At 41.9% G+C, this 13,506-nt stretch overlaps 1 protein-coding gene across 12 annotated transcripts in view; it reads right to left on the bottom strand.

Annotated features, from left to right (window-relative positions):
• The window catches only part of LOC129711967 (rap guanine nucleotide exchange factor 1-like), a 122,176-nt gene that overhangs the window by 38,748 nt on the left and 69,922 nt on the right, over nucleotides 1-13,506 (bottom strand). For 6 of the 12 annotated variants that reach the window (XM_055660036.1, XM_055660035.1, XM_055660037.1 and 3 more), the window contains one exon: nucleotides 1,210-1,410. The exons of 5 other annotated variants lie outside the window; for them this stretch is intronic. In XM_055660036.1, the coding sequence (XP_055516011.1) occupies nucleotides 1,210-1,410 (201 nt within the window). The remainder of the gene's footprint in view (nucleotides 1-1,209; nucleotides 1,411-13,506) is intronic. One more of the 12 variants, XM_055660038.1, reaches the window with a different exon arrangement.

Genomic DNA, 13,506 nt, shown 5'->3' with positions numbered 1-13,506 from the left:
AACCTATTTCAACCGACCCTTCACCTGGAATAAATTTAAATCCATGTATTCAGAAATTTGAAGTTAACAAATAATGTTCTCACTTAATTAAAAAAATTCATCAATATTGAAAAGCGTAATGTGATGGAACAGGTGAAGAAACCCAGGCAGTCTTAACCCTTAAAAAAAATCAATTAGTTGCACTTACAGGCATTGGTAATTAAGTATAGCAGGACAAATGTGAAGGAATGCCTTGCAAGCGCTCACAAAGAGAAATCCATGAATGAATATTTTTTTTCATTACACACGACGGAGAATGCACGAATCATGCTTTGGAACTGATCCACAAATACAGCAGCTTGCAAAGGTTGTAACGTTCAATTGTCATTCCCTCCCTCCTATGAGCTTATACATGTGGCTCGCAAATTAGGGAAATTCAATTAAAATGTTTCAGTTGAATAATAAGATACGAATTCATTTCACAAGAAACAATACAGTAAAGCACATCAAACACAAAAATAGAGGGTGCAACTTCCATCGTCACCAAAATATGAACCACATCAAATTGTTATTCTGCAAAGTACATTCTGTAAATAACAAATATGAACAAACTGTTCAAACAATGCAGATTCTTATATTGTTAGCTAGTCTTGAAAGTGGATAGGAAAGCTTTCACGAACCAATACAGGATAGGAAAAGATGTCAAATGAGGCGAAACTTCCAGGCACCGTTGCCACAGCATCAACAAAATCATCTCATAATGTAATAAATGCTGTCTTAGAACGTAACCTTAATTCATATAAAACATGAAACTTATGTTTAAATATTATAGGAACCTTTGGTCACTTTGGTAATATGACAGTTCAATTGCTTGCAAAAAAAAATCCAGACAGTTCTCTGCAGCTTATATAGGCATGTTAAATAAAGAATTGGAGTGTTTTGTAAGACGGCCCAATTTCAATTTTAATAACAATTTCAGGTAGGAATCTGGAGCAAGCTGCCTATCCTCCACAGCTTGGCCCCAACTGTTTAATTGCATATTTACAATTCAGGAAAAAGCAAATAAAATTCTTGATCACCACAAATTAATAGCCATCAAGATTCAGAAATTAGTACAGAGCACAATTTTTTTGAAGAGAAAAATAATGACAACCAAGTATGGCATTTTGTTTTGATCAGCAGAGGCAACTGAAAAAAGGCACACACACAGCAGATCACAAGGCCACTCACCGAAGATGAAGATAAGGAGCTGTGACGACTCAGGAAGGAATTGGAGACAGACATGCTGATACTGGCAGCAGTATTGGCGTCCTCAGGCAGGACAAGCACCTTCGACTGCTGAAGATAGAAAGAAGAGGAGGAGAAAGAGAACGAGGGAGAGAATGAGAACGAGGATGAAGCGTAGGAGGATGAAGAGGTAGCAGCGTATGCCTGTGTGGAATATCAGGCAAGAGAGAGGGCGAGAGAGAGGCAGAGGCAGAGGCAGAGGCAGGGGCAGGGGCAGAGGCAGAGGCAGAGGCAGAGGCAGAGGCAGAGGCAGAGGCAGAGGCAGAGGCAGAGGCAGGCAGAGGAGGGAGGGAGAGGCAGAGGAAAGAGAGAGGGCAGAAAGAGAGGCAGAAAGAGAGAGAGGGAGGCAGGGGAGAGGGAGAGGGAGAGGGAGAGGCAGAGGGAGAGGGAGGGGCAGGGGAGAGGGGCAGGGGGAGAGGGGCAGGGGGAGAGGGGAGGGAGGGGGAAGGGAGAGCAGCAGAAAGAGAGGGGCAGGGGGAGAGGGGGAGGGGCAGGGGGGAGGGGGAGGGGGGGGAGAGGGAGAGGGAGGGGGAGAGGGAGAGAGAGAGGCAGAGGGAGAGAGAGGCAGAGAGAGAGAGAGAGAGAGGCAGAGAGAGAGAGGCAGAGAGAGAGAGGCAGAGAGAGAGAGGAAGGAGAGAGGGGGAGAGAGAGGCAGAGAGAGGCAGAGAGAGAGAGAGAGAGAGAGAGAGAGAGAGAGCAAGAGAGGCAGAGAGAGAGAGAGAGAGGCAGAGAGAGAGAGAGCAGAGAGAGAGAGGCAGAGAGAGGCAGAGAGAGAGGCAGAGAGAGAGGCAGAGAGAGAGGCAGAGAGAGAGAGAGAGAGAGAGAGAGAGAGAGAGAGGCAGAGAGAGAGAGAGAGAGAGAGAGAGAGAGAGAGAGAGAGAGAGAGAGAGAGAGAGAGGCAGAGAGAGAGAGAGAGAGGAGAGAGAGAGAGAGAGAGAGAGAGAGAGAGAGAGAGAGAAAGGTTGCAGCAGCTATGTCTACACAACTCTACAGATTAAGATTTTATTTTTCTTATCTGGAATGATTGTACTGAATGTCTGGTATGACGAGCCTTAACTGCCAGCATTCCATCAAATGTATTCAGCTTTACATCTCCTATTTGAACTTCCCAGCCGACGACCCCCCCCCCCCCCCCCCCCCCCACTCGTGGAAAGTTTTATCAAGGTTTGCTAAAGTTTTATAAACGTTTGCTAATTATATTGTGCAAATAATTTTATTCAAATAACTATTAAAGAAAATTACATTTCAATGCTGGTTTCTTCGAATAATCAGACTTGGATTTGGCCCATTCATACCCAATGGAAACAGCCATGGCAGCATTTCCTCAATCCAGTCTAATCCAATCTTTACGTTATACCCCATTTAACATCTGATCCGCCCTTGGGTTTACCCAACCAAAGAACCGAATAGCGTTTATTTGTTTTGGTTAAACTGGTGCAAGTGTTCTTTTCATTTCTTTCAATCAATCATTCTCTTGAAAATGTCACGCACAAATTTAAAAATGTTCCAGCTCTCAAATTTCTATTAAAACAGCTTAATTCTATTAGACATCAAAAATATTTGGATAGATAACAACTCCAGATAGTTGGAGACCAGGATCTCAATGCTTTATCCAAATCGAATAGGAATGTGCCATCAACAAATTCCAAGTAACGCCAATGGATTAAAAAACACGAGTCGATTACAAAACAGCACTAACGGTACAGATATTTCAGTGTCCAGCCACGTTGTGTTCTGTCCTTGATTTGAAAGAAATTTATCCTCAACTGTTCCTCCGTACTGCCGGCTGGAGCTCCAATATATCCAATTACTACATACGTTGCTTTGAGTGAAATCTTTTGAATCATTTGATGTTAGCAGCCATTCTTTGTAAAATCTAACCTGATAAGAATATCTAACCTGAAAGGTCAGACAGCATCGCTAGAGTACGTGGATAGGTGATGTTTTGGATGGGGAACCTTCTTCAGACTGATTAGAGTAGGGAGGAGAAAGCTGGATGAGGTGGGGGCAGGACAAAGCCTGGTAAGTGATAGATAGATAGGGGGTATGGAAAGAGGGAGGGATGGGGATATAGTGACTATTCAGCAGGAGAAAAGAATCCTGGGCCCAGTAGTGTTCAGCATTCGATAACTGGTTGCTTCGATTTAATATTATTTTTCTTCCATAATGCTCTATAAAAACTTTATATCGTATTCCTTTTGAATGTTAATGCTATATTATTATCACTTCCATTTCAGGCAACAAGTCTCAGACTGTTTTAAAAAAAAATACCTCCTCTTCTGTCTGATTCTTTTACCAATCATCTTAAATTCACGTTCTCGGTCGCCATGAAATGCTTCGATGAGGCTGATCAAGAACCACATCTGCGCCTTCCTCCCTCGCAACATGGACCCGCAGCAGTTCGCATATCGTCCGAACAGATCCACGGATAAAAAACATAGAAAATAGGTGCAGGAGTAGGCCATTCGGCACTTCGAGCCTGCACCGCCATTCAATATGATCATGGCTGATCATCCAACTCAGTATCCTGTACCTGCCTTCTCTCCATACCCCCTGATCCCTTTAGCCACAAGGGCCACATCTAACTCCCTCTTAAATATAGCCAATGAACTGGCCTCAACTACCTTCTGTGGCAGAGAATTCCAGAGATTCACCACTCTTGTGTGAAAAATGTTTTCCTCATCTCGGTCCTAAAATATTTCCCCTTATCCTTATACTGTGACCCCTTGTTCTGGACTTCCCCAACATCGGGAACAATCTTCCTGCATCTAGCCTGTCCAACCCCTTAAGAATTTTGTATGTTTCTATAAGATCCCCCCTCAATCTTCTAAATTCTAGCGAGTACAAACCGAGTCTATCCAGTGTTTCTTCATATGAAAGTCCTGACATCCCAGGAATCAGTCTGGTGAACCTTCTCTGTACTCCCTCTATGGCAAGAATGTCTTTCCTCAGATTAGGAGACCAAAACTTTACGCAATACTCCAGGTGTGGTCTCCAACTGCAGTAGAACCTCCCTGCTCCTATACTCAAATCCTTTTGCTACGAATGCTAACATACCATTCGCCTTCTTCATTGCCTGCTGCACCTGCATGCCTACTTTTAATGACTGGTGTACCATGACACCCAGGTCTCGTTGCATCTCCCCCTTTCCTAATTGGCCACCATTCAGATAATAGTCTACTTTCCTGTTTTTACCACCAAAGTGGATAACCTCACATTTATCCACATTATACTGCATCTGCCATGCCATTTGCCCACTCACCCAGCCCATCCAAATCACCTTGCAGCCTCCTAGCATCCTCCACACAACTAACACTGCCCCCCAGCTTCGTGTCATCCGCAAACTTGGAGATGTTGCATTCAATTCCCTCGTCCAAATCATTAATATATATCGTAAATAGCTGGGGTCCCAGCACTGAGCCTTGCGGTACCCCACTAGTCACTGCCTGCCATTGTGAAAGGACCCGTTTACTCCTACTCTTTGCTTCCTGTCTGCCAGCCAGTTCTCTATCCACATCAATACTGAACCCCCAAAACCGTGTGCTTTAAGTTTGTATACTAATCTCTTATGTGGGACCTTGTCGAAAGCCTTCTGAAAGTCCAGATATAACACATCCACTGGTTCTCCCTTATCCACTCTACTAGTTACATCCTCGAAAAATTCTATAAGATTCGTCAGACATGATTTACCTTTCATAAATCCATGCTGACTTTTTTGTCCAATGATTTCACCACTTTCCAAATGTGCTGCTATCCCATCTTTAATAACTGACTCTAGCAGTTTTCCCACTACCGATGTTAGACTAACTGGTCTGTAATTCCCCGTTTTCTCTCTCTCTCCCTTTTTAAAAAGTGGGGTTACATTAGCCACCCTCCAATCCTCAGGAACTACTCCAGAATCTAAAGAGTTTTGAAAAATTATCACTAATGCATCCACTATTTCTGGGGCTACTTCCTTAAGTACTCTGGGATGCAGCCTATCTGGCCCTGGGGATTTATCGGCCTTTAATCCATTCAATTTACCTAACACCACTTCCCGGCTAACCTGGATTTCACTCAGTTCCTCCATTTGACACGCGGTCCCCTGCTATTTCCGGCAGATTATTTATGTCTTCCTTAGTGAAGACAGAACCAAAGTAGTTATTGGTCTGCCATGTCCTTGTTCCCCATGACCAATTCACCTGTTCGTGACTGCAAGGGACCAACATTTGTTTTAACTAATCTTTTTCGCTTCACATATCTATAAAAGCTTTTGCAGTCACTTTTTATGTTCACTGCCAGTTTTCTTTCATAATCTATTTTTCCTTTCCTAATAAAGCCCTTTGTCCTCCTCTGCTGGACTCTGAATTTCTCCCAGTCCTCTGGTAGGCTGCTTTTTCTGGCTAATTTGTACGCTTCATCTTTTGTTTTGATACTATCCCTGATTTCCCTGGTTATCGACGGATGCACTACAATCCCTGATTTATTTTTTTGCCAAACTGGGATGAACAATTGTTGTAGTTCATCCATGTAGTCTTTACATGCCTTCCATTGCATATCCACCGTCAACCCATTGAGAATCAATTGCCAGTCTATCTTGGCCAATTCACATCTCATACCCTCAAAGTTACCTTTCTTTAAGTTCAGGACCCTTATTTCTGAATTAACAATGTCACACTCCATCCTAATGAAGAACTCAACCATATTAAGGTCACTCTTGCCCAAGGGGGCACGCACAACAAGACTGCTAACTAACCCTTCCTCATTACTCAATACCCAATCTAGAATAGCCTGCTCTCTCGTTGGTTCCTCTACATGTTGGTTTAGAAAACTATCCCGCATACATTCCAAGAAATCCTCTTCCTCAGCACCCTTTCCAATTTGATTCACCCAATCTATATGTAGATTGAAGTCACCCATTATAACTGTTTTACCTTTGTTGCACGCATTTCTAATTTCCTGTTTGATGTCATCCCCAACTCCACTACTACTGTTAGGTGGCCTGTACACAACTCCCACTAGCGTTTTCTGCCCCTTAGTGTTTCGCAGCTCTACCCATATCGATTCCACATCCTCCAAGCTAATGTCCTTCCTTTCTATTGCATTAATCTGCTCTCTAACCAGCAACGCTACCCCATCTCCCTATCCCTCCTGAATATTGAATATCCCTGGATGTTCAGCTCCCAGCCTTGATCACCCTGGAACCATGTCTCCGTGATCCCAACTATATCATAGTAATTAATAGCTATCTGCACATTCAACTCATCCACCTTATTACGAATGTTCCTTGCATTGAGACACAAAGCCTTCAGGCTTGTTTTTACAACACTCTTACCCCTTATACAATTATGTTGAAAAGTGGCCCTTTTTGATTTTTGCCCTGGATTTGTCTGCCTGCCACTTTTACTTTTCATCTTGCTACCTATTGCTTCTACCCTCATTTTACACTCCTCTGTCTCTACGCTCACACATTTAAGAAACCCTTTCTCTTTAACTCCATCCTCAACGATCCCATTCGACACCCCACCCCCCTTATTCAGTTTAAAACCACACGTGTAGCAGTGGCAAACCTGCCTGCCAGAATGCTGGTCCCCCACCTGTTAAGATGCAATCCGTCCCTTTTGTACAGTCCCCCTTACTCCAAAACAGATCCCAGTGATCTAAGAATCTAAATCCCTGCCCCGTGCATCAGTTCCTCAGCCACACATTCAGGTCCCGTATCTCCCTGTTCCTGCTCTCGCCAGCACGAGGAACTGGAAGCAAACCGGAGATAACAACCCTGGAGGTCCTGCTTTTCAGCATTTTTCCGAGCTCTCTAAAGTCACGCTGCAGAATATTCATCCCCTTCTTTGCGACATCGTTTGTGCCGACATGCACTACCACTTCCGGCTGTTCACCTTCGCCCTTGAGGATTTTCTGCACTCTGTCCGTGACATCCTGGATCCTGGCACCAGGAAGGCAGCACATCATCCTCGAATCCCGTCTGTTGCCGCAGAAACCCCTGTCCGTACCTCTCACAATGGAGTCTCCCACTACAATGGCGTTGCCCGACTTTGGCCTTTTTGGTTTTGGCTCAACAGCCCTATTCGCATCACAAGCCACTCCGCCGCTCAGTGTAAAAACGTCTTCTGTCCCGACAGCTTCCAAGTGGGTGAACCTGTTCACAAGAGGTACAACACCCGGCGAAGTTTGCATTACATGCTTCCCTCCCGTTCTCACCGTCTCCCACCTTCTCTCTTCCAGTACTTTAGGTGTAACAATCTTGCTGTAGGACTTGTCGAGGAACAAGTATTATTGCCATAGAGGGAGTGCAGAGAAGGTTCACCAGACTGATTCCTGGGATGGCAGGACTGTCTTATGAAGAAAGACTGGATAGACTTGGTTTATACTCTCTAGAATTTAGGAGATTGAGAGGGGATCTTATAGAAACTTACAAACTTCTTAAGGGGTTGGACAGGCTAGATGCAGGAAGATTGTTCCCGATGTTGGGGAAGTCCAGGACAAGGGGTCACAGCTTAAGGATAAGGGGGAAATCCTTTAAAACCGAGATGAGAAGAACTTTTTTCACACAGAGAGTGGTGAATCGCTGGAACTCTCTGCCACAGAGGGTAGTCAAGGCCAGTTCATTGGCTATATTTAAGAGGGAGTTAGATGTGGCCCTTCTGGCTAAGGGGATCAGGGGGTATGGAGAGAAGGCAGGTACGGGATACTGAGTTGGATGATCAGCCATGATCATATTGAATGGCGGTGCAGGCTCGAAAGGCCGAATGGCCTACTCCTCCACCTAATTTCTATGTTTCTATGACTCCGTTTCTCGGACAAACCTGAGGTCATCCACTTGCTTCTTCAGTTCCCCAACACGGTCCTTCAGGAGCTCTACCTGGATGCACTTGTCACATTTGTAGCAGCCAGAGGCACCAGCAGTGTCCTTGACCTCCCACATACTGCAAGCATCACACTGAATCAGCTTGCCTAACATCTCCTTCTTTCGTCTCTCCCTCTGCAGTGTTTTGCGTAGCCTCCTAGCCAAAGACTCACACTTTACTCACAGGACACTTCCCTCACAAGGCCGCTCCCTCACTGTCGCTCCCTAAGAGCAGTCTTGCTTATATTGACTGATAAATTGCCTAATTTACCAATTTACAAACCAAATTCCTCAGTTTTCAACTGTTTTCCCCGCTCTGACTCACTTCTCTCCTCCCACTTGGGCTAGAGCCAATCAGTGTTTTCTCTTGCTTAACTTCTCCTGCTGTTGCTTCCAAATCTACAGCAGCTCTGAGTATGATGCGGTCTCCCAGGTTCTGCACACCGCTCTCTCTCACCTTGACAGCCAGAAGGGGGACTACGTGAGGATGCTGTTCATTGACTTCAGTTCAGCTTTCAATACCATAGTCCCCACTATACTTGCTGAGAAGCTGCTGGAACTGGGGCTGAACACTCCCGTGTGCCAGGGTCCGGACTTTCTCACCGCCAAGCCCCAGGTGGTCAAGATGGGGAGACATACATCCAACCCCCTCATCCTGAACACAGAATCCCCACAGAGTTGTGTCCTTAGCCCCCTACTGTACTCCCTGTACACACATGACTGTGTGGCCAGGTTCAGCTCCAACTCTATCATCAAGTTTGCTGATGTCACTGTGATGGTGGGCCTGATCTGGCACTCTGGTGTCAGAACAACAGCCTCCTCTTGAATGTCACAAAAGGTAAGGAGCTGATTGTGGACTTTAGAAGGGCTCAACATCCGAGGACGTACACGCCACTGGAGATAAATGGGGCCACTGTGGATAGGGTGAGCATCTTTAAATACCTGGGAGTTCACATCATAGAGGATCTGACATGGACAACACACACTGCCGCACTGATGAGTAAGGCAAGATAGCGCCTTTACCATCTCAGGCACCTGAGGAAATTCAGAGTCTCTCTGAGGGTCCTTCAGTGCTTATACTCTGGGGCTGTAGAAAGCATCTTGTCCGATAACATCACAAACTGGTTTGGGAACAGCTCTGCCCAAGATAGGAAGGCTCTGCAGAGAGTAGTGCGTTCAGCCGAACGCACTATGGGAACTACACTCGCCCCCCTGCAGGACCTATACACCAGGAGGTGCAGATCCAGAGCCAGCAACATTATGGGGGATCCCTACTACCCCAACAACGGACTGTTCCAGCTGCTACAGTCATGCAAACTCCTTCGCTGTCATGCAGTGAAAACAGAGAGGATGAGACAGAGTTTCTTTCACAGGCCATCAGGACTGTAAACTCTTATCTCACCAGGGACTAATTTACTGTACTAATTTACTGTTGTGTTGTGTCTTTTGTAAAAAATATTTTCTAACATGTAAATACTGATTCTGTTCTACTCTGTTCTGGAGTTTTTGCACAATCTGCGGGCATTGCCACTTTCATTTCACTGCACATCTTGTATGTGTATGTTACAAATAAAGTTGACTTGACCCGACTTGACTACTTGACTTGACCCGACTTGACAGACTAACCCTTTCTGGCTTAAGCCCTCCCTTCACCACCTCCAGTTTAAATTCCATTTGGAATATTTTGGAGGACCAAGAACCTAAGAACCAAGAACAAGTAGAATTTCTCTATACCCCTAAATTCTTCAGAATTTTGAAATCTACTAAACCACCCCCAAATGTCTCCTACTCCAAGCAAAACCGACCTAGCTTCTCATCCACACAAATGAACTCAAGCCAGGTGTATATACAACTATTTCTGATGACACTACAGTCATTCCTCATTCATTTTAGGAACCTATAAGCATTTATGTCTTGATTCTAGGACTCTTTCTACATAGCCAAAAAATGGCAATGTTCTAATGAACAACACGGTACTGACTGAACAAGTAACTTCGCCGATGTGATGAGTGTGAGCTGGTTATGTTAAGCAGCAATGTTCAGAGTGGGAGATCACCTTTGACGATCCCTAGGCCTTTAATTAATTTCTTGAGACGTGCACTTCATTTCAGAAATAGAAAGATTTACGATAATCAAATTTGGATGCTGCATTGATTTCCTGTTTGTAATCAAACAATGGCTTGGCTGAATAAATGGAAGCTAATTTGAAAGGAACTGAATTTTCAAACATATGAACCAAGAAATCAAAAACATTTCAGCATTCATAAGGTTGACCTCCCAAGAAAACACAAGCCAGTGCTTTAGCCTATAGCATTGCACTAAACTCCAAACTGGATAGTCTCGATCACTAGCAGACTAGCCATCTACTTGGTGTAACATCAGCTGTTTTGTAAACGTGCTTGTGCAAGTGATCGTGGCTGCTTCACATTAAGATTTCAGTTTTATATATGAACGGGGTATCTGCTATTGTAGAACCAACCTAAATAGAACTTGTGCTTATGTAGGTTCGTTGGACAACATGTGCACAATACTGTTTTCTGCACAACCATAAGAAATCTAGACCTTGTCAGCTGAAAATAGAAAATTGTGAAAAGGTATACAGTTGATTTAGAAAGGCGAATTACAGCATCATAATTGAATGCAACAGGCAATTTTGAAAGGTCTCAAAAAATTCAAATAACAAATTTACAGGCATTTGGTTGATTATATGCAGGATTGATTGCAGCGCATGTGAAATAAATAATTTAAAATGTTGGAAGTAGCTGAAGGATTACAAGACCATGGAAAGTACGTGGAAAGTACATGAGTAAATAGAATAAAGGATTTCTCAAAGTAGTAACTAAATTTAAGTTTTCAAATTGCCTTAAAAATGGCAAAAATCCTTCTACAAATCAATAACATTAATCTCAGAAGGTGCAAAGGAAACTCAATGCAAAGATTACCAATCAAAAAAAAATCCAATTTATACTTAATAACATTTATTCAAGTAATGAGAAACTTTGTATGTTATCAACAATCTAAAATAAATATTTTTTACAGTGCCAATATCTAGCAAAACAGGACATCTACCAATACAACTCAAAGTATTAATTGCCCAAGGGAGTACTCAGTCTACAACCTGCCTATGCCAATCTCAATTATCCCAATTGTATGGTGTGTACAGGAGTAGTCTGCAAGCTCAAGTCTGAACTATATCTTGGTTGATGGATTGATTTAGCTATTTGTGAGATTAATAATACTGACATAACCCTGAATGCAATATTGCTTTGACAACATCAAAACACACTGTTCTAATTTTAACTTTAACCGGCTTGAATCCATTGCTTTCCCCTAATCCCCATGATAAAAAACGGTCCATGTAGATTTAACATGCAGTAGAGAATGATATAATGAGAATCATTTCAATTGATTTGTACAGAATGAGACAAAGATTCTGGCAAAGTCATTCAAAAAGGCTGCAGAACATTTTTTTTTAAAAAGACAAAGAAGGAAATATACATTTAAATCGATGCATGTAGAAAATAATGATATGGATATAAATATACGGTGCCCAACGGCATTATTTACAGAGAACAAGGACGGATGTGTGTACTCGATGTTAATTCCTTTCAAAAACAAATCACAGATTAAGTACTCATACAGATTGTAGCTGGGATTTGTATTACAAATCAAAAGAAATGTATTTAAGTCAAAAATAAAAATGACAAGCAAAGCACTTCATAAATGAACACACATCAGCCATGATCATATTGAATGGCGGTGCAGGCTCGAAGGCCTACTCCTGCACCTAATTTCTATGTTTCTATTAAATGAAGACATAAAAAATGTGTAAAATAAATGGCAGCTGAAATGAATTTAAGCTTTCCTTTGCACCATCTTCAAACATCCCTATTTTATTGCCAATGAATATTCAATTGATATCTTTCACTGCAGAAAATTCACTATTGAGCATTAACACCTTAAAATGGTCAAAAATGGACTGCAGAAATAACACGAATGAATTATGACAGACAAGAGCGGAATTGATCAGAATTTTATACTTTAGGCCTCGAGTCATCAATTCAATAAACTAGGTTTAAACAATTTTTCTGTGACTATATGGATAGGGATGTAAGTGAAAGAATAGTTGCTTTGAGAAATAATTAGATTGAGGGAGTAGTTTATAGAAGGTTGAAGCAGATGGAATTCTGACGTAATGGTCTGAGATGTAGTCTCTTGTGTTCTGCCTGGTACATGAGATTGGAAATCCTACTTCCCGATAACAGGAAAGGCACCAAACTCATATTAAGTAAATTGACAGATTTACGACCCATGTATCTTTGGATGGGAGATGGAAATGTGCGTTTTGAACTTAGAAACTGTAATTCAGCAAACTTATATAATTAATGTTTTAAAGACATAGGTAATGGTATTTCAAAATGTGTGAAATTATAGTGAAACAATTTATGAAATGTATTGGCTTAATAGAAAGGTACACTTTAGACTTATAGAAATGGTTTAGATTTATAGAAATATATTTTCTCTTGGTATAGAAAGTGTGTATGACTTGTGTGATCATTGTGTTATATACGTATCTTGTATTTTGAGGAATGGTCTTTCATAAGAGCCTACTGGGGTTTTGCTGTGTTGAAATAAAATAATTCTAAAACAGTTATAAAGCACAGGCTGTAATGAGGCCAGGGAAGGGGGATCATGTGACTGATGTTGTAAATCATCAGAAGGACTCAGATGATTGGTTACTAGCTTGTCATACCCTCTGTATCTAAAATGTCTAATACCTATATAAATGCCATGAGTTTGTATCAAAGTTACTCCTCTCTGGACCCGCCCCAGAGCATCAGCTCTGTGTTGGAAGGTTCAAGAGACTAGTCTCAGCTGAATAAAGAATTGATTTTAACAGCAACAAGTGTTTGAGTCAACTTGACTTTAGATTGAAAGAACTCAGTTTAACAGGTCCATAAATTAATAAAGTTAAAGTTAAGAGCTTAAAAGTGCCATGATCATTATTCCTCCAGAAGTTCTAAAGTTCATTCACTTGGCCGTTAGCTCATAAAAAAACATCTTGCCCAGAAATATTTATTTTGCTCTATCATATTTTCTTCATCCCAAATGTAAATTGGTGCTCAAAATAATATGTGATCAAGTACAACTTTGAGTCTTAACAGAAAATAATACATCCAATAACTAACAAAGATCCTTCCATTGAAATAAACAAAACACTAAATAATTTAAAAACTGAAACAACTGTGAAAGTAAAAATGATTTGTTTTAAATACAATATATTAAGTTAAAAGTTCAAAATCTATTTTCTATGATAATATGTCTGAACACGGAATAATTTTTTACAAAAAATTAAGCTTCAATATGGAAGAAATAACCATGAAAACCCAAAGCAT

Source organism: Leucoraja erinacea, chromosome 31 (assembly GCF_028641065.1).
Source record: "Leucoraja erinacea ecotype New England chromosome 31, Leri_hhj_1, whole genome shotgun sequence".
In the NCBI taxonomy this organism is placed as follows: Eukaryota; Metazoa; Chordata; class Chondrichthyes; order Rajiformes; family Rajidae; genus Leucoraja; species Leucoraja erinaceus.
The sequence above is the reverse complement of the archived record's forward strand: the minus strand, read 5'-3'. Positions and strand labels throughout refer to the sequence as shown.